Source organism: Nematolebias whitei, chromosome 5 (genome assembly GCF_014905685.2).
Source record: "Nematolebias whitei isolate Nwh7 chromosome 5, NemWhi1, whole genome shotgun sequence".
NCBI classification, from domain to species: Eukaryota; Metazoa; Chordata; class Actinopteri; order Cyprinodontiformes; family Rivulidae; genus Nematolebias; species Nematolebias whitei.
The window spans coordinates 15,235,375-15,260,325 of record NC_056502.1 but is presented as its reverse complement, the minus strand read 5'-3'; the positions used below and the strand labels follow the sequence as shown (position 1 = coordinate 15,260,325).

General features: G+C 40.3%; 2 protein-coding genes across 2 annotated transcripts in view; both read left to right on the top strand.

The window, feature by feature from the left end:
* The first annotated feature begins 3,909 nt into the window (after positions 1-3,909).
* On the top strand, positions 3,910-11,957 carry casp2 (caspase 2, apoptosis-related cysteine peptidase). The gene is made up of 10 exons (XM_037676217.1): positions 3,910-4,073; positions 6,850-7,020; positions 7,712-7,781; positions 8,194-8,285; positions 8,476-8,658; positions 8,986-9,114; positions 9,305-9,395; positions 10,548-10,736; positions 11,396-11,505; positions 11,600-11,957. Exons 1-10 carry the CDS (start codon positions 3,924-3,926, stop codon positions 11,732-11,734), a joined length of 1,320 nt encoding a protein of 439 aa, XP_037532145.1. The 5' UTR covers positions 3,910-3,923; the 3' UTR covers positions 11,735-11,957.
* Positions 11,958-14,055: 2,098 nt separating this feature from the next.
* The window catches only part of clcn1b (chloride channel, voltage-sensitive 1b), a 50,256-nt gene continuing 39,360 nt past the window's right edge, over positions 14,056-24,951 (top strand). Inside the window, exon 1 of the mRNA XM_037676192.1 lies at positions 14,056-14,451. Coding sequence (XP_037532120.1) covers positions 14,401-14,451 — 51 coding nt within the window. The 5' untranslated portion in view covers positions 14,056-14,400. The remainder of the gene's footprint in view (positions 14,452-24,951) is intronic.

Here is a 24,951-nt window from a genome sequence, read left to right as displayed (position 1 = left end):
AGCATCTATAACAACTCTTGAATGAAACCAGGATGATGAGCTACGACTAAACTTAATTTCCGTTTGGGATTAATAAAGTACTTTTGTATTGAATTGAAATGAATTAAAAGGTCACGTGTGGCAAAAAAGCAAATCCTGTACTTCAACCTGAACACATCACCCCCGCTGAGAAACACGGTGGTGGCAGCATCATGTCGTCTTTTCTTCAGATGTGTAAACTGGTCAGAGTTGATGGGCAGGTGGATGGAGGAAAATGCAGGACAATCAAGGGAGAGAACTTGTTAGAGGCTGCAGAAAACTTGAGACTGGGGTGGAGGTTCGCCTTCCAGCAGGACAATGGCCTGAAACATTCAGAGCTACGATGAAAACATAATCATGTGTTAGAACGTCCCAGTCAAAGTCCAGAACAATGCACACAACATTTATCAGATTTTTATTTGTAAAGAACTTGGAAAACCATCGCTTCACAGTTACTTTGTGTTGATCCATCGCACAAAATCCCAGTGAAATACTTTAAGTTCTGAGGTTGTATTGTGACAACATTTCAAGCGTTGATACTTTGTCCGTATGGTGAGTTTAGGTCGAACACGAACCTTCAGAGGTAGTGGGAATTCACATCTTTGCTCATCGATCCGGCTGCCCTGATGGACAAGAGCATCAACGGTGACAAACATCTGCTGCTCGCACACACAAGATCAATTCCACTGAAACTCACCTGCAGCTTTGCAATGATTTCAAACAGTTCTGTTTCCTGACTCAGAAAATGGACGTGCGGTTCAAGGAAAAAAAAAAAAAGGGGAAGGAGAAACGTGGGGAGGAAGAGGAACATCATAAACAACTGAACAAAAATGTGGCAGTGACTGAGGATTTATTCAATGTGTTGAAACAGAATGTGAGCGAGGACATTCTTGCACCCTCTGGTTGCTGCTGGAGGAAAGTGAGGGCTTGCTGTCACTGGCCGGGGAGTCCAGACTGTCCTGGAGGTCGTTCTCCACAGATTCAGGTCTGAAGCAACAGGTTGGTTTACATCAACAACACGACACAATTTGTCACCCCTCCTGCTGCTTCTCGCAGTCAAATGAAGTTCAAACAGGCTTAAAATAGCTGCAAGGGGAAACAAAGCCTCACCTTGTCTCATCACCACAGGTGATTCTGTCCACGCTGTAAACAAGGAAGTGAGGACAACTATTTTCAACAATAAGGGTTGTTTCTACCTGGAAATTGCCCTTTTTTTTTTAACTAAAAGCATCTAATATGTTCAAATTAGAGTGTGACTCACCTGCCATATGCCCCAAAGGTGAAACTTCTCTTTTTAGACAGTGACATGTCATTCCTCTTGTCCCTCTCCATGGTTTTGGTGTCACTCTGAATGCTCGTACATGCCAGTTACAGAGTCAATCAGGGCTGGCTAAGCTTGAATTAATTCCCTCTATCATTCTGCCTCTCCTCCTCTCCTCCACCTTCCTCCTCCTCTCTTGCCCCCCTACCACTCACTCATTTAAGCTTCCTCCCTTTTCTCCCTCTGTCCTGTTGTCAAACATGCAGCATTAACTTGCTCATGGTCACATGTGCAGCTGGAGCTGTAAAAACTGACACAGTCAGACTGCCTCATTGTGCTCCATGTCATTGAGCCGTCATAAACTCTAGTAGTGGTGGTTATGACTGGTTTAAAGATAGACCTGTAAATAAATAAAGAAACGGGTGAAACTTCCTTTTTTTCCTCCCTCTCCCCCGGCTCTGTTACCCTTTGAGTTGGTGATAATCATCAATTATTGACAGCGCACACAGTGAGGGTGAGGAGGGAGACAGCAGGGGAGGGTGAGGAGTAGAGAGAGCTGGAGAATGTTAGAAAGGGAAGTAAGAAGGGGGCAGATTCATGGAAAGAAAAGTGGTGTGTGCACATTTTTATAGCCTTGCATGATGCAAAATAACTATTTAGCATGTATATTTTTTGAAGCAAATTAAATAATGTTGGGTGTTACTTGAGGAACTTGTTAAAATTTGCTAATAAAAAATCAAACACCTGCAATTGAAAACATTAAAATTAATTTTATTTAGTTTTAATTATGTTTTTTTTTTTTTATTCATTTAAGATATATGTTTATTATGTGTGTCAGTGACACAAAGGCCTCAGTATAAACATTAACTATCCATCCATCCATTATCTTTACCCGCTTATTCCATTTTGGGTCACGGGGGTCGCTGGTGCCCATGTCCAGCAATCACTGTGCGAGGGGCGGGGTACACCCTGGACAGGTCGCGAGTCCATCACAGGGACACATAGAGACAAACAACCATTCACACCTAGGGACAATTTAGAGTTACCAATCAGCCTAACATGCATGTTTTTGGTCTGTGGGAGGAAACCGGAGCACCCGGAGAAAACCCACGCGTGCACGGAGAGAACATGCAAACTCCACCCAGAAAGGCCCCTGGACCGGGGTTTGAACCAAGGACCTGCTCGCTGAGAGGCAGCAGCTCTACCAGTTGCACCACCGTGCTGCCCATAAACATTAACTAAGTGAAAGTAAAAGTACATTATAAGTAGAAAAAACATCTCAAGAAGACCCTTGTGAAAGTAGAATGTTGCTGTTTTAATCTTTTAAAATGTTAAAAATCTAGTAAGCTCTGCCATAAGTGGACATTCAAAGTAAAAAACTTTTGTTGTATTAACTTAGCAGTTGTTTAAAATCCCTTAGAGGTCAAGCTGTCGACCTTGACCTCTCAAGGATTTTAAACAACTGTTAAGTTCATGTCAAAAAACAATGCAGACATGTTCCTGTTTTTAACATTTTACACCACTTTATAGCTGTTTTTTTGTTTAGTTTGTAAATCATTTCATTTTATATACTTTTTATATTCTTTGTAATTGCCTCTTGTTGTCTGTACCTGATCTGTGTTTTGTTTAAAACAGGTCTCTCTTGTAAATGAGTGCTCGAGATAACCTGTATAAATAACGGTTGAACGCATTAAAGTTGCTGTTAAATCATCATCATAAGTTAAATCGTCAATGGAAGTTTCTACTATTTTGTATACTTGAATGCTATTTTAGCAATACATGTTCCTACTAAACCAACAGAAATATGTGGATTTCTTCAAACTCTTACGCTCATTTGTTGTTTGTCAACATTTCAAATTTAAAATTCTTATCTCAGTTTACTGTAAGAGAAAGGGTCGCCAGAAATCTTCCTATTGGCTACTGGAAACGCCCATCAAAATGTACCGAGCGCTCATTGGTTAAGATCCCAAAATAATGCACTTAGCTCCTCCTCGCTTCAATGCAGCTCGCGAACCCGCGGAAGTTGATCTGTGGAGTGGAGGAAAAAAAAGGGGGATGTTAAAATGTGTGTTTAATTTGCATAACATCGTGCGAAAAGCCAAAACACTGTGGAGTACTTTTTCCTCCTGGACGTTTAGGTCTCCTGTTGCAGAAACGGTGAGTTATGAGTTTAGATAGAATTGTATTAAAGTCACTTAAATGCAGAAAAAGTCGAAGTTAGCTCGCTAGCAGGCTAGCTAGCATCGGTAACTAGCTGCCATCATTTAGCGTTAGCGTGAACTGTCAATTGTTTTTAAACGAAACTCGTGTTATTATTAGTTATAAACATTTAATATGTTTCTCTCAGTACTTATTTGTTGATCATCGATTTCTTTAACCTACATTTGTATTGTTTACTCAGCGATGTATGTGTATTTTTTTCCAGATGTTTTGGAAATGTGTACATACAAATAGCGTTATTCATTTATGTGCTAGATTGTTACACGAATTAAACTAGAAGGCATCACATTTGTTTTATTTATCCTAAAGGACAAACTACACTGACTGTGCAGTTTGTTCACACGTATCAGCAGTTGGGGCGCGTTGTGTGTGTATACCCTCATGTATGTTGTTATCTGTCCTGTCTGCAGTGTGTTGCAGGACAATGTTGGAGTGTGGCATGCTAGAGAGGGACAAACAGTCTCTACGCAGACGCTCTGCTGTTTTGTGCAAACAGCTGGTGGTGGATGAGCTGCTCATTCAGTCACTGCTGGCAGACAACATCCTGACTGAGAGCATGGCAGAGAGCATCATGGTATGGGAGCACGTTTTTTCATAAACAGCCTATAATCACATGTTTGACAAAAATACCAGCAAGCGTACCAGCAACATGAAGTTACGTCAAGCTCGTCTCTTGGTCTGTTACATGCCATATGTCAGTCAGTCTTTATTTGCCATCTGTACGTTCACACAAGGTTCAGGTACAAAGGAATTCTTGTCCAGAGTTTATTGTAATCTTCAAACTATTTTATTAGGTTGACACACATCTCTTCAACATAATAAATGTTCAGTTTGCTTTTCGTAGAAAGTGAATTTGCTGTTATTTAAACATAAGTTCAATAAAACAACTTAAAGTTATATCCTGATACATGCTCAAAGTTATATTAGCTGTGATTTTTTTTAAATGTTTCGATTTGAATTCTAGAATTGCGCCGCTCAAGGTGGCTGCATGTTGGAGCAGCTCTGTTACTTTCATTCTGAGATTTTGCTTTTGGAAACTTTAATTCCTCTTTTTCTGGATGTAAATCACATTTTTTTGGATGATTGTTTCCTCTGGTATCGAATGCTGTGCAGCTGGAAGGATTTTTACTGAAACTTTTTTTAGTTTTGGACATTTGTTATGATGCGTAACCATGGCAACAAGGCAGTTTTCTACAACAACAGCAGCTGAATAACATCTCAAAAGCTGAAATAATATCTCAACTATGGCCCCAACTCTCAAATGAGTTGAAAAGGATGTTCTATGGACGCATTCTCATCTACCTGCCAGCTGTGCTCGAGTGCCTGACCACTGAGATCCTGGAACTAGCAGGAAACATGGCTCGTGACAGTGGAAGAACAGGATCGTCCCTCAGCACCTACAGTTGGCTGTCCGCAGCTATGAGGAGCTCGGCAGACTTCTGGGAGGAGTGGCCATCGCTTTGGGAGGAGTTCTGCCCAGCTTTCAAGCGGTCCTACAGTCCAGGGGAACCAAGAGGCCAGCCGAGTCTGGGTGGACGGGTCGGACGGCATCTGCAGCCAGTTTCTTAGGATCCACTGTGAGATGGACCTTTACAAGTGATCCTTCCTGCCTACAGCCATCAGTATCTATAACATCTCTTAATGAAATGAGGATAATGAGTTACAACAACAAAATAATTTCCCTCTGGGATTAATAAAGTATTTTTGAATTGAATTGAATTGAATTAAAATTTTATTCTAACACATTCGTTTCACATTATAAAATTAATGTTACTTATTGTAACTCAAACTTTTCAGGGTGTTTTGTTAGAATTGCATAAGATAACAGTATTCCTCGTCCTTGTTTACCGCTATACTCGGTGATCATCAGTTATGGCAATTCTCCCATTAGTTTGGAAATTGGAATATCTCAGCGCAGCTCATTTGCATATGACCCTCGTCCCAACTTTTGCTTTACTGTTCTCCTCTGTTCGATTTCATCCACCAAATGAACTCTACAGCTTTAGTCGCAGTTTCTTCTCAGAAGAAGAGAGAAGAATTTTACCTTTTCGCTTTTGACCTGTCGTTTCTGATTTTATTGTTCTCACTCTGATTCTGTTTTCATCCTGGGATTATTTTACTGACAATATCTGTCTAGACTGTCCAAAGTGTACTAATCAATGTTTGATAATCAAACTTGTAATTATTGACAAAAAATTTTGATCCTGCTGATTTCACTCATTTATTACAACTTATGCGGTAGACTTGTGGTAGTATAAAAAAATGCATATTTAATGTTGTTTTTTTAAATCAAAGAATTAATGTATTTTCACAGCTTTTATGGCATTATTCTTAATAGATTGTCAAGCAACGTCATCACAAGTATCGCACCAAAATGAGTAGGAAATGTTTGACAAATGTAATACAATCTCTCATTTGTCGTCATCGCAATAGGACCAAATTGTTCTACAGAAACTCTGGACTGTAACTGAACGTGTTTCACTTTTGATATTTTTGTTCAAATTTTCTTGTTGAGGAAAAAGTATTGTTTAACCATGGCTGGTTCTTGTTACTTCATCTGAGAACTACACTTAAACAAAAACTGTTAAGATGCTTGTCACACAAAAATTTAAATTATTATTTTTAATGCTTGATCTTTTTATGTCTTTATTTAGTAATATATTAATTTAAACCTCAAAACTATTCCATAACCTTTCTATAAAATAGTATTAAACAAGCAGAAGACAGAGTTGTTTTTTTAAAACGGTCTCATCTTCATTAACTGGTGAAAAAACAAAGTGACATTTTGATCTGTTTCATTCAGCTGTTTGTAAACAGGTGTTTAAGACTATTTGTACAATAATTGGCACAGACTAATGATCATTAATTACAGATGCGTTACCTACCTATCTGCACAAGAAAAATTATCATCTTTTATTTTTTTCTCAAGAATTAGAAATCATCTGAACTCGTTCACATTTTCTACTCAGCATCTCAGAGTTTTTACAGCAGAGAAAAATGTTTGTCTGAAGGAAACGCATCACTCGTACTGTTGTTTTTGTCAAACCCCTAAATTGATTTCAGATGTAACATTGTTTCTAACATCGTTCGCACAATTATTTTATTTCCTAGGTGCTTGATGAGCCACTTACATTTTTTGTTTTCATAAAATAAAATCTTAGATATTTACTCCGATTTCTTAAAAGTTGTTTTTTCTGTGCGATCCTGTCTTGTGTAGATCGATTTTGTTGACATTTGCAGTTTGATAGCCTGCTAAGAGTTATGAATTAAAGAGGTAAATAAGAGTCAAGTGTGCAGCTGATGCTTATTCTGTGTTTTGTGGTGTTTTTAACTGATCTTCGCTTCTTCAGGCTGAGCAGACGTCTCAGAAACGCAGCTGGCAGTTGTTACTTCTCCTGCCAAAGCGAGGACCCAGAGCGTTTAGCAGTTTCTGTTCAGCGCTCCGAGAGACTGAGCAGCAGCACCTGTGTGACCTGCTCACACAGTCACTGGAGCAAGAAGACAAGGAGACGCACGTAGACGTGAGTGCATGCACTGATGTGCGTCAGTATACATTAATACACATAACTCAGAGCTACAGTTTTTACTGCTGATTTGTGTAACGACGTGATGCAGTTTCCAAACTCTGCTCAGAGTATTCAGGCTGAGAAAGAGCAAGAGAGAAACGCAGAAAGCAAGACAGAGGTGAGCAGAGCAAGACGTAACACCGATTTCCAGAGAACTTTGAGGTTCTAAATGTGTTTTACAGTGCTTTCATATTTGTCAGCCCAGCTATGCACTTCATAGGAAATGTTAATAAAAGTATGAGCTTCAGTAACAGGATTTTTTTGCAGACGTCCTTAGAGGAAGTGAGCGAGGTGAGCAGCACCTCGTCATTCCCAGCCCAGTCCTCAGATAGCAGCAAAACAGATTCAGAGCCGTCATCCAGAGAGTTGACCCCAATCAGGGATCAGGACAGGAACAAAGAGAGACAAAGGACAAAGGCAAGAGAAAGTGAAACACAGACAGATGTGACCATTACCAAAAGCTTGCAGCTCCTAGTACCCATCCAGGCTGCCCTGCTGAGTTAGTCAAACAGCTGACAGGAGAGAGTCTTAATAGTTGGTTAGAAATATACATACACTTAACTGCTACTACAGCAAATATTCAAATGTCTCTAATTTAGAGGCTGTTGTTTTGTTTTTAAAGACTTTGCATTATTTTACATTTTAGAGAGTTAAAAGGTCTCCTCTTCCACTTCCAACCCAGGAGGAATTCCCTGCAAAGAGAGCACGGACACACGGTGAGTGTTGTTGAAGTGGTGTGTCACTCTGAGCTAAATGTTGTTATCAGTGTTTGTTTCCCTGGAGACAACAGGCAGAACAAAAGAATTAATGTGCTGTCTAGTTTTAAGAAATGTTATTTATTATAATGTTAAAATTTGTTGCCAGTTCATGGTTTTAGTCTTTCAGAGCAACAACTAATTGTTAATTTTGTACACATTTTTCATTATTTATCTCCATTACATAGAGAGTTGTAGGAGTTTTGTTGCTTTAAAGCGCAGTTACTTTGTGTACATATATGCCTCACCCTTTAGGAGTGACTCATTCTCAGCAGTGTAATTCAATACAGTTGAAATGCAGCTTTGAATAAGTGGACTAAAGATTATTGTTACTTGTTTGCTGCTATATTGTGCGCCCGTCTGTTTGCTGCAGAGTCCATGGAGTTTAGCCTCGATGCCGACAGTCCCATCACCACTCCTGTCCTGCCATGCACTCCTGACTTTTACCTCTCTCGCTGCCAGCAGGTACAACACCTCTGTTTAACTGGTCAGGTTAGCCGTTCTGCAGGAATTTGGGTCTTTAATGGTTTATCTGTGGGCTCGTTAAGTGAAGAGAAACATAACCTGTTTGTGAAAGTTTTATCAGTTTGTAAAAACAACTGGATAATATAGGTTGGATTGCTTATATATTTTTAAAATCCTTCCCTCCCTACAGTCTTACAGGATGAAATCCACCCCTCGTGGCTTTGCCTTGGTTATCAGTAATGTGACCTTTGACTCTGGCGCTGCTCCTGACCTCGACCCAAGGAAAGGAGGTGAAGTGGATGACGAGGTCCTCAGGAAGATTTTTACTGAGCTGGACTACCTCGTCAGCGTCCACAGAGACCTCACAGCTCAGGTGAGTCTCGGAGTCACAATCAAATTCTGATGAATCTTTATTTTTTTAGATGATAAACTTTAAAAAGTTGTAAGAAAAGTGAGTTAATGGTAAACCTAAGTAGGTCTAACTGTGTTAAAGACCTTTGTTTAAGCAAGGCTGGTGAGCTGACACAGAACATGTCCTTTAGTGCAACGGTTGTTTGTTTAGTCTAGTTCACCTGCTCTGCTGCCGGTTTAAGAGAGAAACAATCACAGAACAAACACAACTTTAACTCAGTCAGAGAAGATGAAAGAAGATTTGATCTTTTCTCGTCTTTTAACTGAACCTCTTATTGTCTTTGAGCAGGACATGAGGACATGCCTGGAGACATTCTGCAGGCGACCAGAACACCGGACAATGGACAGCTGTGTGGTGTGTCTGCTGTCCCACGGAGTGGATGGGGCGGTTTACGGCACCGACGGACAACTTCTTCAGGTTAGCTCGTCTGATACGCTGTTAGCATATTTTATCGTTTAACCCCCCTGCTGCCCTTGGGTCAAAATGATCCACAAGGCCTCAGTTTCAACACTGAGGCTTCATGGCTAATTTTTGACCCAAGGGCAACAGGGGGGCTTAAATGAAAATACATTTAAAGAGTAAACATGTAACATTTGATCATTTTCAGCTGGACTGGGTGTTTCAGACTTTTGACAACGCACGCTGTCCGCTGCTCCAAAACAAACCAAAGATGTTTTTCGTTCAGGCCTGCAGAGGAGGTACGTAAACAACCGATCGAATAAATCTGTATTAGAGTTCAATCTTCTGGATTTCTCGACATTTCATGCCAAGAAATGAGCCGAGAGCACCAGCCTCTACTTCCAGGAGCCCAGATGTTGTCTGCTGTCACTTTTCCGGCTGATGTAATTATCACAGTGGGCGGCCATCCGTCAGCTGCACAGCTCCAGATGTAGATTGTGTCAAAATGTCACACGTTCTGTTATTTTTACATCAAAGCTCGGTCAAAATGTGCTCCGACTTCAAAATTAATCTGTAACTTCACAAACCTGCAACATCCTGCAAACCTCATGATGCTCGTGAGCAGATAATATATTAAACTTTATAATTTACTATCATAATATTGAACAAGAGTGTTGACATTTTGATAGGATTCTGTATTATTTGTCATTTTATATGATTGTTTAAAAAAAAATTGGCTGTTAGTGCACATATAATTTATTACATAATTCCACCAGTAGAAATGGACACAAACCACAGAGAAAATGTTGAAACTAGTCAGCTGCAGTCTGAGCTGAACTCAGACCTTCTTCCTGCTCCATGTAGACCTAATGCAGGTGCCACCTGGTCTGTGATCCAACTGATCTTAGGTTTTGTGACCTTCAGGGGTAGAGTCCTCCTAATGGCAGTTTTGACCTTTTTGAATCTTGAACCTTCTTCCCGGTGGAGGAGCGCACGTTTTACAGCAGCGTTTTAGCCTGTTTTGAAGTCAGCAGACATTTTTTTTCCAGAGGGAAGGGATCAGAGTCCAGAAAGCCCCTGAATGTGGATAATGCAGGTCTGTAAGTGGCAGTTTCTTTACTGGAAGAATGCACTCACTCTGCATCCAGAGCTCTGTAGTGATTCCAGACAAACCTGCTGACCAAACTGGACAGAGGCTGAATGTGACTTTGTGTTAAATCGTGTCCCGGTGCTGCTTATATCCAACATGCTGTAATTAACCAGAACCCGTTCAGCAGATGTAGCTGATATCCTGTCTGTGTCAACATACCAGACGGATCAGGACAAGTCTGAGAGCAGAACAATGATGTCAGCTGTGATCAAGAAGAACCCGGAGCGCTTCAACTTTGAATCACCACATCTTTAATTAGAACGTCTGACTGTTGGGCTGAACTGGACTTTTGGTTTTTCAGATGAGATGGACTGTGGAGTGGAGCAGATAGACGGGCCAGCGAGGACTCTCTCACCAAACTGTGAACAGCGCGATGCTGGGAGGGAGGGAGAGGGGGATGCAGACTCGACGCAAAGAGGGGACCAGAGGAGGCCTAGAATCAAACTGCCTCAACGCTCAGATATGATCTGTGGCTTCGCGTCTCTCAAAGGTCAGAAAATCAGTAAGTTTGCTTTTTTCCTACTCTGTTGGTTTTATTCATGAAATATGAATTTGTATTAATCAACCGTAATGTAAATTAAAGGAATATGAGTAGATCAGCAGAGAATCAGTAAATCTGAAATGGTTTTTTGCTTTTTGCACAGCATTTGAAACAAGACAAATAATTTATACCCCACTCCCCCTAAACAAATATAAAAATAATCTCTCATTTCTCTTTAGTGCAATTTGCAGAAATCTGCTTGAAGTAAATGTGAACAAGTAATTTAATTTTATGGACACTCAGCAGGTCAACTGTTTTAAGAACAAATCAATGAACCAGTTAAGCACTTACTGGTTCTTTATCCTTATGGTCAACTTTTAGTGCATTTGTTTGATTACTGGTGTAATAAATCGAGGTTTTCAAAGTGAGTTTACTATTATATGTTAAACTGAGTTCCAACGACATAATTTCTTGTTTATTGAGCAAAACAGTTAGAAAATGTCTATTTGTATAAAGATTTGTGGCCAGTGTTAAAGCTGTGTGAAAAATGGAAATGTAAAAATTGCTTCTGCTAATTTAAGTTGATGTGTCTGATCTCTACCAGATTATATTATCTCTGCATGTTGTGTCGATGTGTCAAGCTATGGTTTGATCTTTGCATCCTAAAGGCACAGCAGCCATGCGAAACACCAAGAGAGGGTCCTGGTTCATCCAGGAACTCAACTCGGCACTCCGCCTTCGTGCCAGAGACACACACCTTGCAGACATCCTGGTGCAGGTGAACAGTAACGCTTTAACTTTTCTACCCTACATGCTTGTTGTGATTTTTTTAAATATTTTGGTTATTAAAAGATTACTGTACAATCCTTCAGGTCAACAGACGTATCAAAGAGAGGGAGGGCTACGCTCCGGGCACGGCCCACCATCGCTGCAAAGAGATGTCGGAGTTCACCAGCTCCCTCTGCAAAGACCTCTACCTGTTCCCCAAGTACCAGCCTCAGTACTGATGTGCAACAGCGCACTTTAAACAAACACACACATCATTCCACATGGGGAAGCCTTTCAGTGAAAGGCATCACATCAACAAACACTGCCACATTCCCCTGGTTCTAAACTCAGTATCCATGCAGGTTTGTTCATTCGAACCCCAGACACACACGAACACACACTCTGAAATCCTTATAAGGAAAACGAGCGGGTTTTTGTTCATCCACATGAACTCTGGTGTCAGCTAGAAGGTTTCTGTTCTTTTCAAACTGCACAAAACCTCTGAGGTTTCACATTCAAGTCTCGTTTTGAACTGTATTTTGTATACAAATCTATTTTTGTCACTTTGTTTTGTACGAATTTTTTTAATAGGAATTTTTAAGCTCAATTTTTTTTTTATTTGTTAAGTTTGCAACATTGCTTGTTACAATAGTGACCGGCAGGGGGCAGCACCACAGAGACGAACGCATTTAATTATCTCGATCATCACTATTCCTCATTAATTAATAGTTTTTATGACTGCAGACATCTAGTTAGACAGGTTGTAAATATAATAGCAGAAGAAGCAAATTATAGAGAACTGTTTTTTTTTTTCATTGCTTTCACTTTTGATAGAAACAAAAACAGGTACAGGTCATCTTCAGACTGAAGTCTTTCAACCAGTTACTCCTTTATTTTCATGTGTGTGAATGTTAAGTTGGGAAAATGCAGCATTTTAAATGTTAGATTTATAACCCACTTATAAACTGGTCCTGTCCATTACAGGTGGTGGGCTGGATTCAACTTCAGTATAAATTCTTACCTTTTTTTCTTTTATCTGTGCGTGGGAGACACATATTTAGTGTCGGTATCTGATCCATTAATGATAAAATGTGTCTTCCAGGTCTAATATGCAGGTTCTTACAGCAGTGTGCCAAGTGAGGCGGATCTGTTAGATAAACTTATGACCGTGGCGGTGCGTTCAGTGTCCTGTATTGCTCTGGCTCCCCTCTAAACATAAAAACTATTATTGAAGGTTTTGTAAGCACTATAGTCCCCAGAAAAAGCCTTTAACAGACAATTATTTATAACAGTGTTGATTTGAGGAAAGTAAAGCACGAAACAGTATTGGAGTTTAACCATCTGAACACAAGTATGTTTTTAAAGAGGTGGAAGGTGGTCGTTTTTACCTTATTATTAATTCACTTTTTATAATTCAGAGATCATTTAAAGAGATAAAGTGAGCTAAAGGGTAGCTTCCATGATTTGAAGAGGTTTTAATGTAAGTTCTGCTGAAGTCTTGCAGAGACTGCCAAACGTTCTGTACAATAAATAATCCTTTACTTTTAAACAAGATGCGTTGTTTTTTCTTTAAAATGCACGCGTGGTTTCTGCAGTTTTTTCCTCCGAGTTGATTTTTTTTTAATCTGGTTTGTGCTCTGAACGCCTCTGGACGAAGGTTCTGCTCCTGCGCATGCTTTCGCTGCACTTGATCCTCCTTGTTGCTGTGTTTGTGTGTGTTGTTGCCGGCGTACAGCCCGTCCTCGTCCTCCTCAGGTATAGTATAACTGACTCCCCACTTTTTCGCTTCGCTCAGGTCTCCCTGTGCTGCAACTGGGCTGTACGAACCTCTCACACGGCCCTGCCGACACCCGCTGATAATGTTCTTAGTGTATCAGATAGAGGCCCAGCCAGCTGTCCACAGTCATTCTCCCATGACACACACACACACACATTGGCAGTCAGAGCAACACATTTCCCGCTGGCCTCAGATGGAGTGGTGAGATTAAGATGTTATGTGCTAGCGTGTGGACCACAAAGCAGGGCGGTGTTTAGGGGATCTGTGTGTCTTTGTGGTCATTATAATGGCTGTCTGTCTCACAAGGCGGAGAAGAGCGCAGAAACCCACCGACGAAGTAGAAACACTTTACATCAGCTCTTCTTTTAGGGATGTGTTGTGCAGAGCTGCGGTACGCCTCGTGCTTTGGTTGCCCTCCTGCACGAGACCCTCCGGGTACCAGAACCTGCTGGAGGCTTCACTGTCCTGTCGAAGCGCTTTGGGGGTGTGTGTTTTTCTGTGGAGTGGGTACATTTAAGGATGAGAGCACTGCCCCAGCATGTGAGGGTTCTGGGGGAATGCCTCGCTGCATTGGCTGATAAGGTGTGAGCTGTCATGGGGGGTGTCGTGTGCACCTTTCCGCTCACGTTGCAGGGGCAGCCCTGTGAGGGGTGCCCTTCCAGCTCCCACCACTGTCCAAACAGAACAGGCCATCCAATCACACACACTTCTAATAGCTGGCTGGCAGGGAGGGTGCTGCAAGAGCAACAAGTTCTGTTTATGTGTGTCCATGTTATTAGGTGTCTGCAGTTCTAATAAAGGAACGAGCTGTGTCCTCTGCCTCATCAGATCGCTCTGCTCTGCTTTGTCTGTCTCGTTTCTGTCCGTCCTGCAGTGGAGCTGGGACGCTCGCAGCCTCTGGATCATTTGCTCAGGAAGGATCTCGTCTACTCTTCAGTAATCTGCTCTTTTCCAACCGAAGTGTTTGAAACTGAGACTGCAGGAGAGTGAGAAACAAGATGCTTTCTTGTTTATTTGACCTGTGTTAAAGCGTGAATATATATTGGACAGAGTGTATGGTGTTGCCAACGCCATTGGAAATGCTGGGGTGTCCAGGGAGGTTATTTCTGGATTAGTGACAGCGTGTCAATGGCTGCAGATGCATCGCAAAGGAAGGCTCTGAGATACCAGCAGACCCTGGTAGGTGTTTTCCAGTTTTCTTTTACCTGCCTGGTTGGTTGTTTATTCTCTCTCCTTTTTACTTCTCACATATTCTTCATCCATTCTTCTGCTGTTCTCGTTCTTTTAAGCCATCATTTGCTACTTATTAAATGTTTCTCTGTCACATCACACCGGCTGCTTCTCACGGCCTCCTGTCCAAGTCAATACTCCACTCTCTTTCCTGCTCCTCCTCCGTTGCTTTTTTGTTTCAAGCGAGCTTTACGAGACGTAATGTTGCGTTCAGGCCTCAAACACATGGACAGACCCAGTTTTGGGGCCTACGTCACCGATAAGAGCAAAGGTGACAAATGGGACGCAGTTCCTGCAGCAAACCAGAATTTCTTGGTTTGGATTTTAAACAGGGCGGCACGGTGGCGCAGTTAGTAGAGCTGTTGTCTCAGAGCGAGAAGGTTGCCGGATCGAATCCCAGCCTGGTGCCTTTCTGGGTGGAGTTTGCATGTTCTCCCTGTGCATGCGTGGGTTTTCTCCGGGTACTCCAGTTTCCTTCCACAGACCAAAAACATGCATGTTAGGCTGATTGGTAACTAAATTATCCCAAGGTGTGAATGAGAGAGTGAATGGTTGTCTCGTTTGTCCCTGTGATGGACTGGAGACCTGTCCAGGGTGTCCCCCGCCTCTCACAGCGACCGCTGGATATGGGCACCAGTGCAACCTGAAAAGGAAGAAGCGAGTTAAAAAAGATAATGGATGGATTGATGGGTTTCAAACACCAAGTTGGTCTCTTTCCTTGTCCTTGTGTAAATTGTATTCTTAAACACATTTCTTCTTTGTGTCACCTGTACGCCCACTGAAGCTGCACACGCTAATGCTCAGGTGTGTATAAATACTTGTATACAGGAAAACTGACCAGACAAATTAAACGTTTAAATGCTCATCCTGAGTTCTTCTTCCTGGAGCAACTTGACATGTCTGTCACCGTTTAGACCACCACTTTTACCGTTTTAGCCACATTTCTGCTTCAGGGATAGTCGACTCTCAGCCTCCAGCTGTTTTCTACAGAGGTTGGTTGTGAATTTTAGGGCGAGTTAACGAGCGATCGAGGCTGGAGCATCTGTGCCGAGAATTTATGAAGTCGTAACTGACAAAGTGAGGACAACACGCCAATACGTTCTCCTCCTCTTGTTTTCCTGAACTGTTAAGGAAAGCAAATCTGTAATGCCCGACCCTCCGCGAGCCCCTCGAAGGCCCCACATGTCCGATATAAATACAAAATCTCAATTAATGACACTGTTTACAAGCTTAATGCCTCTATGAAGCCACACGTCTGTCAGGTGTGAAAGCTGTGGTGGCGTCTGAGAGGAAACAAGAGCCTCGGAGGATTTGAAGAGTTTATGTGCAGAGCTGTTAATAGATTGTGCTAAAATCATTCATTTATTGATCAGGAAGGGGGTCGTTTTTAGATTTGGCTCTCACATTAGCAAGCACATTTGTTTTTATTGCTGTGAGAGGAGTTTAAAAAGAAAAACAGCCCAGTCAAAGAGTGAAAATTTGTTAAAATAAAAAAAATCACACAGCTCTCACGTTGGTGTATTTAATATTTGTTATATAATTTACTTATCAAACTTATTTCTAATTCGCTTTGCGTTGAGCCACTGCAGAAAACAAAGCTGCAAATTTACAAATGATTTTTAAAAATATGCTAAGAAAACTGATGGAAATGAGTTTGAATTCACTGTTTTAGACAGTGTCCTGGAAAAAACAAAACATTAACTACATGTAAGTTTAATTCAACAAAAAGCTCAAACTAAAGTCAAGTTTTAAATCCATTCAGTTTTATGTGTTAAATGTTCCAAGTTGTAAAAGTTGCTCCTGGTACTTACTGTGTTTAATTTTCGGAGTGGCGTTTAAATGAGCTGTTTCTGATTTACTCAACAAACGAGAGCACCACTTTGTCATCAAGTGTTGCTTTATTGAATTAAACATAATGATGTCATTATTTGAAAAAATTACTTTTTCTATACGTGTAATTTTTGCAGAATTTTCTTTTTATCAAACTGTAAATAATGAGACAGAATAGCTCTTAAAATGATGCAAACAGCGAGACGCAAATAGTTTAGATAGTTCAGATCGTTTTGAAGTGGAGTTCTGTGGAAAGGTTAAGATTTATATTTTAACTTGTTTTGTATTTGTTTCTATTTAAGGATCCTGATTAGTCTTCGCTGCAGTAGAGACTATTCTTCCTGGGGTCCACACCCACCAGCGTTACAGTACACAAATATTACAATAATTACAACTCAAAATCTCACAAAACACAAAGATTGTTGTACAAAGATTTAATCTCAATTTGGAGAAATAAAAGTTAATTTCTGACTCCACTGACAAGCTGACGTCTTTTGGGGCTCGTTATGCCAGAGTCTTGACTGGAGTTAGTAGGAGAGATCTGATCACTCCAGTTTTAGCTTCTCTCCATTGGCTCCCTGTCAAATCCAGAACTGAATTCAAAATCTTACTTCTAACCTACAAAACCCTCAACAACCTAGCTCCATCTTATGTTACAGATCTTATTGTTCCATACTTTCCTAACAGAGCACTTATTCAGTCTCAGACTGCAGGTTTACTTGTGGTTCCTAGAGTTTCCAAAAGCAGAATGGGAGGAAGATCTTTCAGTTATCAGGCTCCTCTCTTGTGGAACCAACTTCCAGTTTCTGTCCATGAGGCTGACACGTTGTCCAGTTTTAAGACTGGGCTTTTTGATAAATCCTATAGTTAGGGTTGGCCAGTAGAGGACAAATTGATCTCATTTCTTAAAATTAATTGTTAAAATTGAATAGTTTTCATTTGAAATTATTTCTATCTTAACATGTGGTTCTCGACCTGCCATTGTGTATCTGTTCCTCTTTCCTGTTCTTCTAAAACCCAGCCGGTCGAAGCAGATGGACACTTGTCCTGAGCCTGGTTCTGCTAAAGGTTTCTTCCTCATGAGGGAGTTTTTTCTTTTCCACCGTCGCCTTCATGCTCGCTCAAGATGAGAGTCTACGATGAAGTTAGACTCAAAACGGTCTGCTCCTCAAATAAATAATGTTATAACTTCCTTTTTATTGACTGTTTCTGTTCAGTGCTCGGAGATGACTTCTGGCGCTGTATAAATAAACTGAACTGAAATGAATTGTTATTCATGCAGATTCAGACTCACGAACCAATCAGCTTCCAGATAGCTCTCATGATCAGAGCATGCACAAACCCCAGAGCCAGATGGGATTCATGAACACGTGTCTTTAACTGCCCCTAAAGAAGCCATAAGAAAAACTCTCAGAAGTGATTCAGTAGTCAAAATGAAACACAGTAGCCTGCAGCATCTTTGGATTCACAAATATAAACCGTCCTTTGAATCAGTCATAATGTGATGCAAGGATCACGACCCACAAATATGTCCTTTGAAATCAATAACATAATGTAAATTTTCATTCATATAAACAGTGTATGGAAATTTTTAGCGTGGAGATGTTTTAAGACCACAGCGATCTACTTTGTAGTGACGGGAATTCCAGCTTTGAGATCTGTTTGGTAGCCTGAAGTCATTTTAAACGAAGAGTCATTTATGAGCTGAAAAGATCCGAATCTTTGAAGAAAAAGCCGGAGTTTCCATCTCTACCGCTTTAGTTTTGGTCACTTGGTCTAACCGATGGCGCCGATCAGAATTAAACTCCAAACTGAGGTGGTTCAAAGAGGAGCACAACAGTCAGATATTTACTGAATCCTGCTTCAAAAGGTCCGAGCTTTAAACATTTTAACGTTTAACCACGAACGTTTTAAGCTTTAACACTTTGATGAAAACCTTGAAGTACATGTACTGGAAAGAGCGATTACTGACTGACAACAGGTGTGCTGATTACTAATGAAAAGCAGGAGGCCTGAAATAAGCTGTTAAAGTATATGGTATCTATATGTACATATATACAGTGGGGAGAACAAGTATTTGATACACTGTTGTTTTTTCAGGTTTTCCCACGTGCAAAGCTTGTAGATGACTGTAATTTTTATCATAGGTACTCTTCAACTGTGAGTGATGGAATCTAAAACAAAAATCCAGAAAAATACAATGTATGACTTTTAAATAATTAATTTCCATTTTATTGTGTGAAATAAATATTTGATCATCTATCAACCAGTAAGAATTTTGGCTCTCACAGACATGTTAGTTCTTCTTTAAGAAGCCCTCCTGTTCTCCACCCATTACCTGTATTAACTGCACCTGTTTGGACTCGTGACCTGTATAAAAGACACCTGTCCACACACTCAATCAATCAGACTCCAGCATCTCCACAATGCCCAAGACCAGAGAGCTGTGTAAGGACATCAGGGATAAAATTGTAGACCTGCACATGGCTTGGATGGGCTACAGGACAATAGGCAAGCAGCTTGGTGAGAAGACAACAACAGTTGGTGCAATTATTAGAAAATGGAAGAAATGCAAATTAACGGAAAATCTCCCTCAGTCTGGGGCACCATGCAAGATCTCACCTCGTGGAGCATCATTGATCTTGAGGAAGGTGAGGAATGAGCCCAGAACTACACGGCAGGACCTGGTCAATGACCTGAATAGAGCTGGGACCACAGTCTCAAAGAAAACCATCAGTAACACTCTACGCCGTCAAGGATTAAAATCCTGCAGTGCACGCAAGGTGCCCTTCCTCAAGCCAACGCATGTCAAAGCCCGTCTGAAGTTTGCAAATGTCCATCTGAATGATCCAGAGGAGGAATGGGAGAAGGTCATGTGGTCTGATGAGACAAAAATAGAACTTTTTGGTTTAAACTCCACTCGTCATGTTTGAAGGAAGAAGAATGATGAGTACAACCCCAAGAACACCATCCCAACCGTGAAGCATGGCAGTGGGAACATCATTCTTTGGGGGTGCTTTTCTGCAAAGGGGACAGGACGACTGCACCATATTGTGGGAAGGATGGATGGGGCCATGTATCGTGAGATTTTGGCCAACAACCTCCTTCCCTCAGTAAGAGCACTGAAGATGGGTCGTGGCTGGGTCTTCCAGCATGATAACGACCCAAAACACACAGCCAGGGCAACTAAAGAGTGGCTCTGTAGGAAACATCTTAAGGTCCTGGAGTGGCCTAGCCAGTCTCCAGACCTGAATCCCATAGAAAATCTTTGGAGGGAGCTTAAAGTCCGTGTGGCCCAGCGACAGCCCCGAAACCTGAAGGCTCTGTAGGAGATCTGTATGGAGGAGTGGGCCAAAATCCCTGCTGCAGTGTGTGCAAACCTGGTCAAGAACTACAGGAAACGTCTGATCTCTGTAATTGCAAACAAAGGTTTCTGTACCAAATATTAAGTTTAATTTTTCTGGTGTATCAAATACTTATTTCACACAATAAAATGGAAATTAATTATTTAGAAATCATACATTGTATTTTTCTGGATTTTTGTTTTAGATTCCAACACTCACAGTTGAAGAGTACCTATGATAAAAATTACAGTCATCTACAAGCTTTGCAAGTGGGAAAACCTGAAAAATCAACAGTGTATCAAATACTTGTTCTCCCCACTGTATATGTATATACTATATGGCCAGAAGAATTAGACATAAATCTACTGAACAGGCCAAACTAGTAACAAAATAAACCTAAAGATAAATAAAAGCAAAAAATATCCAAACCATGACGACTTGTGAGAAAGAGGTGTATAAGTGAAAAAAATTAATAAAAATAAATAAACATATATATATATATATATATATATATATATTCTTCATTAAATTAGCTTAAATTGAACAATTCTCTGTGGTCTAGCATACATAAGATGACTAAAAATACAATAAACACATAAAAAGCATAAATACATACATATCCATTCCTAAATGAAAACTTCTATAAGCGTCATTTGTTAGTAGACTTGATGATTAAACAAATCTAAACATTTCCGCAGTCAAAACAGTTGCTGTAGTCAGAATGCAAAAATAAATTACGGAGTCGGAGTTTGTTTGAGCCCAAGATCTTACCGAGTGAATTATTTATGACTGTTCCCAGATGATCAAACCACAACCCCAGACATAAATAATCAGTTTTAGTTCACATTTAAAATTATTTCACCTCCAAAATCCTTCGATAATGCATGCAGCGTTTGTACAGTTGTCTCAAGAGGCACTGCTGTCGTTGACCCTTGACCTTAACAAAAAGGAAGCTCCCTCTGTGGACGCTTGCGACGCTGACAGACACACTCCAGGCGGGTGGTGAAAACAAAGCACTGCCTGTGTGTTTACTCTCTAAACACACTCCGACTGTGTGCTTGAGCCTGATTTGTAGGGTACACTTTATGTTAAATAAAAGGAGGTTGTATGAGACAGATCGCGTGTATCAGATGTTACAAGCTACTAAAGGGGACGTGGTTCACCTGCCAAATGTCTCGCACGCTGGAACGACCGGGACGTAGAAGATGAAGCCATTAAATTTCAGGAGGTTTTGCTGTCACTGAATGTTCTTTTCAATTACAGACATGGGGGTAATGTTAGATTGGATTCTCCACATCAGTATCTGTATAAAACACCACATTAAGAAATAGTGTCAATAACCTGTCATTGTTTTGCACAAAGGTTAAATGTGCCATCTGTACAAAACGTCCCCCGGGAGAGGCAAGCCGACGAGAGGGGGGGAAGACAAACAGCGTAGAACAGAAGTGTGTCAGTGAACATTGGGTCACACTCCTGCTAAAATTATCATCGAGTAAGGTTTCAGCACAGGAGGGGGGGAGCGAGGGTTGGATGGATGGGGACCAAGGGTGGTGAGAGGGAAAGTTTAAAGGGGGAACAGCAGGGGAAGAAAGGTGAAAGGGTGTCAGGAGAGTTCAGACGTAGGTGAAGGAAGGAAGAAGAAAGTATGTGTGGCATTTGAAACATCAGGTTTCAGATGGACTGTACCTTTATAGAAATGTGTGGGTGGAAAAACATGAAATACTTCTCCTGCAGACGGAGGCCGACATTGATTTATGCTACTTTTGAAGGACGGGGCTCAGTTTTCAAGAAATCACTGCAACTTTGTGAGAGGTGAATGTCTAACGTGGAATTTATGTAAATCAGTTTCTGGCCAAACGGAGCAACGGAAACTGAAAGTTTTGAATAAAAATAAATCAATTAAATGCTTTGGTTTCATTTAAATTTAAAAAAAATTGCTAACATTTCTTTAAATTTTGTTTTGCAAATGTTTATTTGATTTTATAATAATAACTACTCAGAGAAGTTAGTGAACTTAAATGAAGGGCAGGTACAATAATTTCCAGTTCTAGTTTAAATGAAATTAAGAACATCAGTATTGAAATTTATCCTGCAAATAATTTTGCAACAAGGAAAGGCAAGAGGTGGTAAAGTATTCTGCAGTAAGGCTATAAGAAGATGTGTTTGTTCCAAGATATATTTTACTTTTGTTGATTTAAAATTCTTTTTAGATTTAATTGAGGTACATTCATTTCATTTAACCTTTATTTAAACAGCTCATTGAGTCATGAGGCCTCATTTTCAAGAGATACCTGTTTTAGACAGAGAACATATAAAGTACAGACAAGAATAGTTCAACAAAAAGCAATTAAAATCAAATAAAAGGTTATAAACAGTCAAATCAAGGTGCCATATAAAACAAGGTAAAATACTAACAAGAACATATTTTCTTTGAATAATGATCTATCAATGTGTGTTGTAGCCCAAGGGGAAATGAATAGATCCGCAAGAACACTAGGTACACTTGATTATTAATATTTTATTATTTGTCAAGAAACAACCAAAAGTTGCATTTTTCTGTTTAGTTTTTTTTTTTACCCTGTTCGTGATATACTTTACAAGAACAAGCTTGGTACTGAAATCCTTAAAATTCAGTCCTTGCAGTAGTTCACGACAGAAAATCCATCAAACCCAAAGAAGCTTCTTGTTTCTATAGAGCCAGACCAATATGGAGATTTTGGCTGTCGTTGATACTGATACTGGGAGAGGCTAATGCCAATAACCGATAAATTGGCTGAAAATTGTTGAGCTTTGTCCACCCCCAAGAATCTAAATAAACAGCTACTTTTAAACCTGTTTTAACACTTGAAGTCTTGAAACAGTTTTCCTAACGTGCGTTCACGTTTGCTTTCCTCCACTATTCACCATAAAGTTATCAGGTGTGTTACAAAAATATAAATTAAACATTGAAACGCTTTTCTCTGTTCGTTGTTTAAACAGTCACGTATGGTGAAGGACTAATTAGTAGTGACTGCAGCAGCATTTTTTATTTTTATTTTTGCAGAGAAGATTTCAGACAAACAATGCATTTCATTGAGGACAACAAACATAATGTTGCTAACACTGACATATTTAACTCTACGTTAGATTTATTGTGCTGGATAAAGTTTTACAAGGCAATCTAACCATTGGCTTGCTAATTTGAGAGGCACGTAGCTAATAACAAGCAGATTGAAGGATCGAAGAGAATTTATTATTGTAATTGTTTTATTTTTTACAGATCAGTTACTCACCATTCTGTTCAGCAAAATACGCTACTCAGTACTTAGTTGTTCCCTGCTTCAGCTGTGTGTGAGTCAAGTGGCATGGTCATGACTAGAAAGTAGGCTGCATGCGCCCTCTGCTGGATACTTGTATAATTACACCATTTGCAAGTAAGGACGTAGCTCGTTCCCAGCATTTTAAGAGTGACAATTAGAATTGTTTATGTCGGCGCATAATAGGCCAATTATCACAGATACCGATATGTCCCCAATTGCCTATATCAGCCTAAAATATCAGCCGTACCGATATATCGGTCGAGCTCTAGCTTCTACCCAGACCCAGGTTGATCTAAAAATCAGCATCATTCTGGTGTCCAAAAGACTTTTAAACCCATTCTATATCCCATTTAGACTAAACGCAGGTATGGCGGTCATGAACACATGCAATGCTTTTCTTTCTTCTAAGGATCTTTAAAATACATTTTGTGCAACGTTTTCCCAGGTTTTCAAGTTTAAGTGGGTTAAATTTAATTTGAACTAGTGTTCAGTGAAACAGAACAACCTTCCACGAGGTGTTGCATGAAAAACAATCAATTTCACACCTCACGTAAAGTCCACACGCGCAAGCACGTGCAACAATGCAAGACCACTACACTAACCACACAAGACTGCATAAAGTGGACTCGTGCAAATGTGCAACACACAACAGGTGCAATACGGTAACAGTAAAACTGTAGAGGTCGCTCAGATGCCAGTTCTCATTTTAACTAAGTGAGAGTAAAATACAAATGCTGCTCAATTCAATTCAATTCAATTCAATTCAATTCAAAAATACTTTATTAATCCCAGAGGGAAATTAAATGTTGTTGTAGCTCATTGTCCTTGTTTCATAAAAGAGTTGTTCTAGATGTTGATGGTTGTGGGCGGGAAGGATCTCTTGTGATGGTCCGTCTTATAGCAGATCTGAAAAAACTGGCCACAGATGTTGATCCGTTTACTTGCACTTGGTTGGCCTCCTGGGCTTCAGGATCACCTGAATGTTGGGCAGAACTCCTCCCAGGGCGATGGCCACTCCTCCCAGCAGCTTGTTGAGCTCCTCATCGCTGCGGACAGCCAACTGTAGGTGCTGATGGACGATCCTGTCCTTCCACTGTCATGAGCCGTGTCTCCTGCTAGTTCCAGGATCTCAGTGGTCAGGCCCTCGAGCACAGCTGGCAGGTAGATGAAAATGCGTCCACAGAACATCCTTTTCAACTCATTTGAAATTTAGGGCTGTAGTTGAGATATTACTTGAGCTTTTGAGATGTTAATCAGCTGCTGTTGGTTGTAGAAAACTGCTTTGTTGCCATGGTTACGCATCATAACAAATGTCCAAAACTAAAAAAGTTTCAGTAAAAATCCTTCCAGCTGCACAGCATCCTATACCAGAGGAAACAATCATCCAAAAAATGTGATTTACATCCAGAAAAAGAGGAATTAAAGTTTCCAAAAGCAAAATCTCAGAATGAAAGTAACAGAGCTGCTCCAACATGCAGCCACCTTGAGCGGCGCAATTCTAAATGCTGTTGCTAAATGTTCCAATCATAGACTGTTAAAGCTGCATTGAAACACAACTAACTGTCCTGCAAGAAAAACGTATACTTGTTTTGACTGAACTGTTTGTACATAATTTGTCTTCAAACTGCTAGCTATGTAGCTAAACTAGTAGCTACCTAGCTACTTCCTTAATTGGCAAGCTACTACTTACAGTACCTAGGTAGTAACCATAGACTTATACAGTATACATAATAGATGCCTCATTGAGTGCTGAATCATACGTCGACATCGCTGCCAAATTGAATGTGGCAAAAGTGAAGCGATAGGAGATGTCTCATTAATTTAGAGTGGCAACACAGAAAAAGCTGGGAAAGACTATTCTTTTCCAAGGTTTCTACTTTGTAACTTACACATACACACACACAGACTGCATATATATGTATATATATATATATACACAGTATATATATGTATATATATATATATATATATATATA

What these genes read in the sequence shown, in the direction of transcription:
- casp2 (XM_037676217.1), top strand. Translation starts at nt 3,924, where the DNA reads ATGTTGGAGTGTGGCATGCTAGAGAGGGACAAACAGTCTCTACGCAGA. An exon ending in AAAGAGAGCACGGACACACG is followed by an intron (nt 7,782 to 8,193) that starts GTGAGTGTTGTT and finishes TGTTTGCTGCAG; the next exon opens with AGTCCATGGAGTTTAGCCTC. An exon ending in CCGACGGACAACTTCTTCAG is followed by an intron (nt 9,115 to 9,304) that starts GTTAGCTCGTCT and finishes GATCATTTTCAG; the next exon opens with CTGGACTGGGTGTTTCAGAC.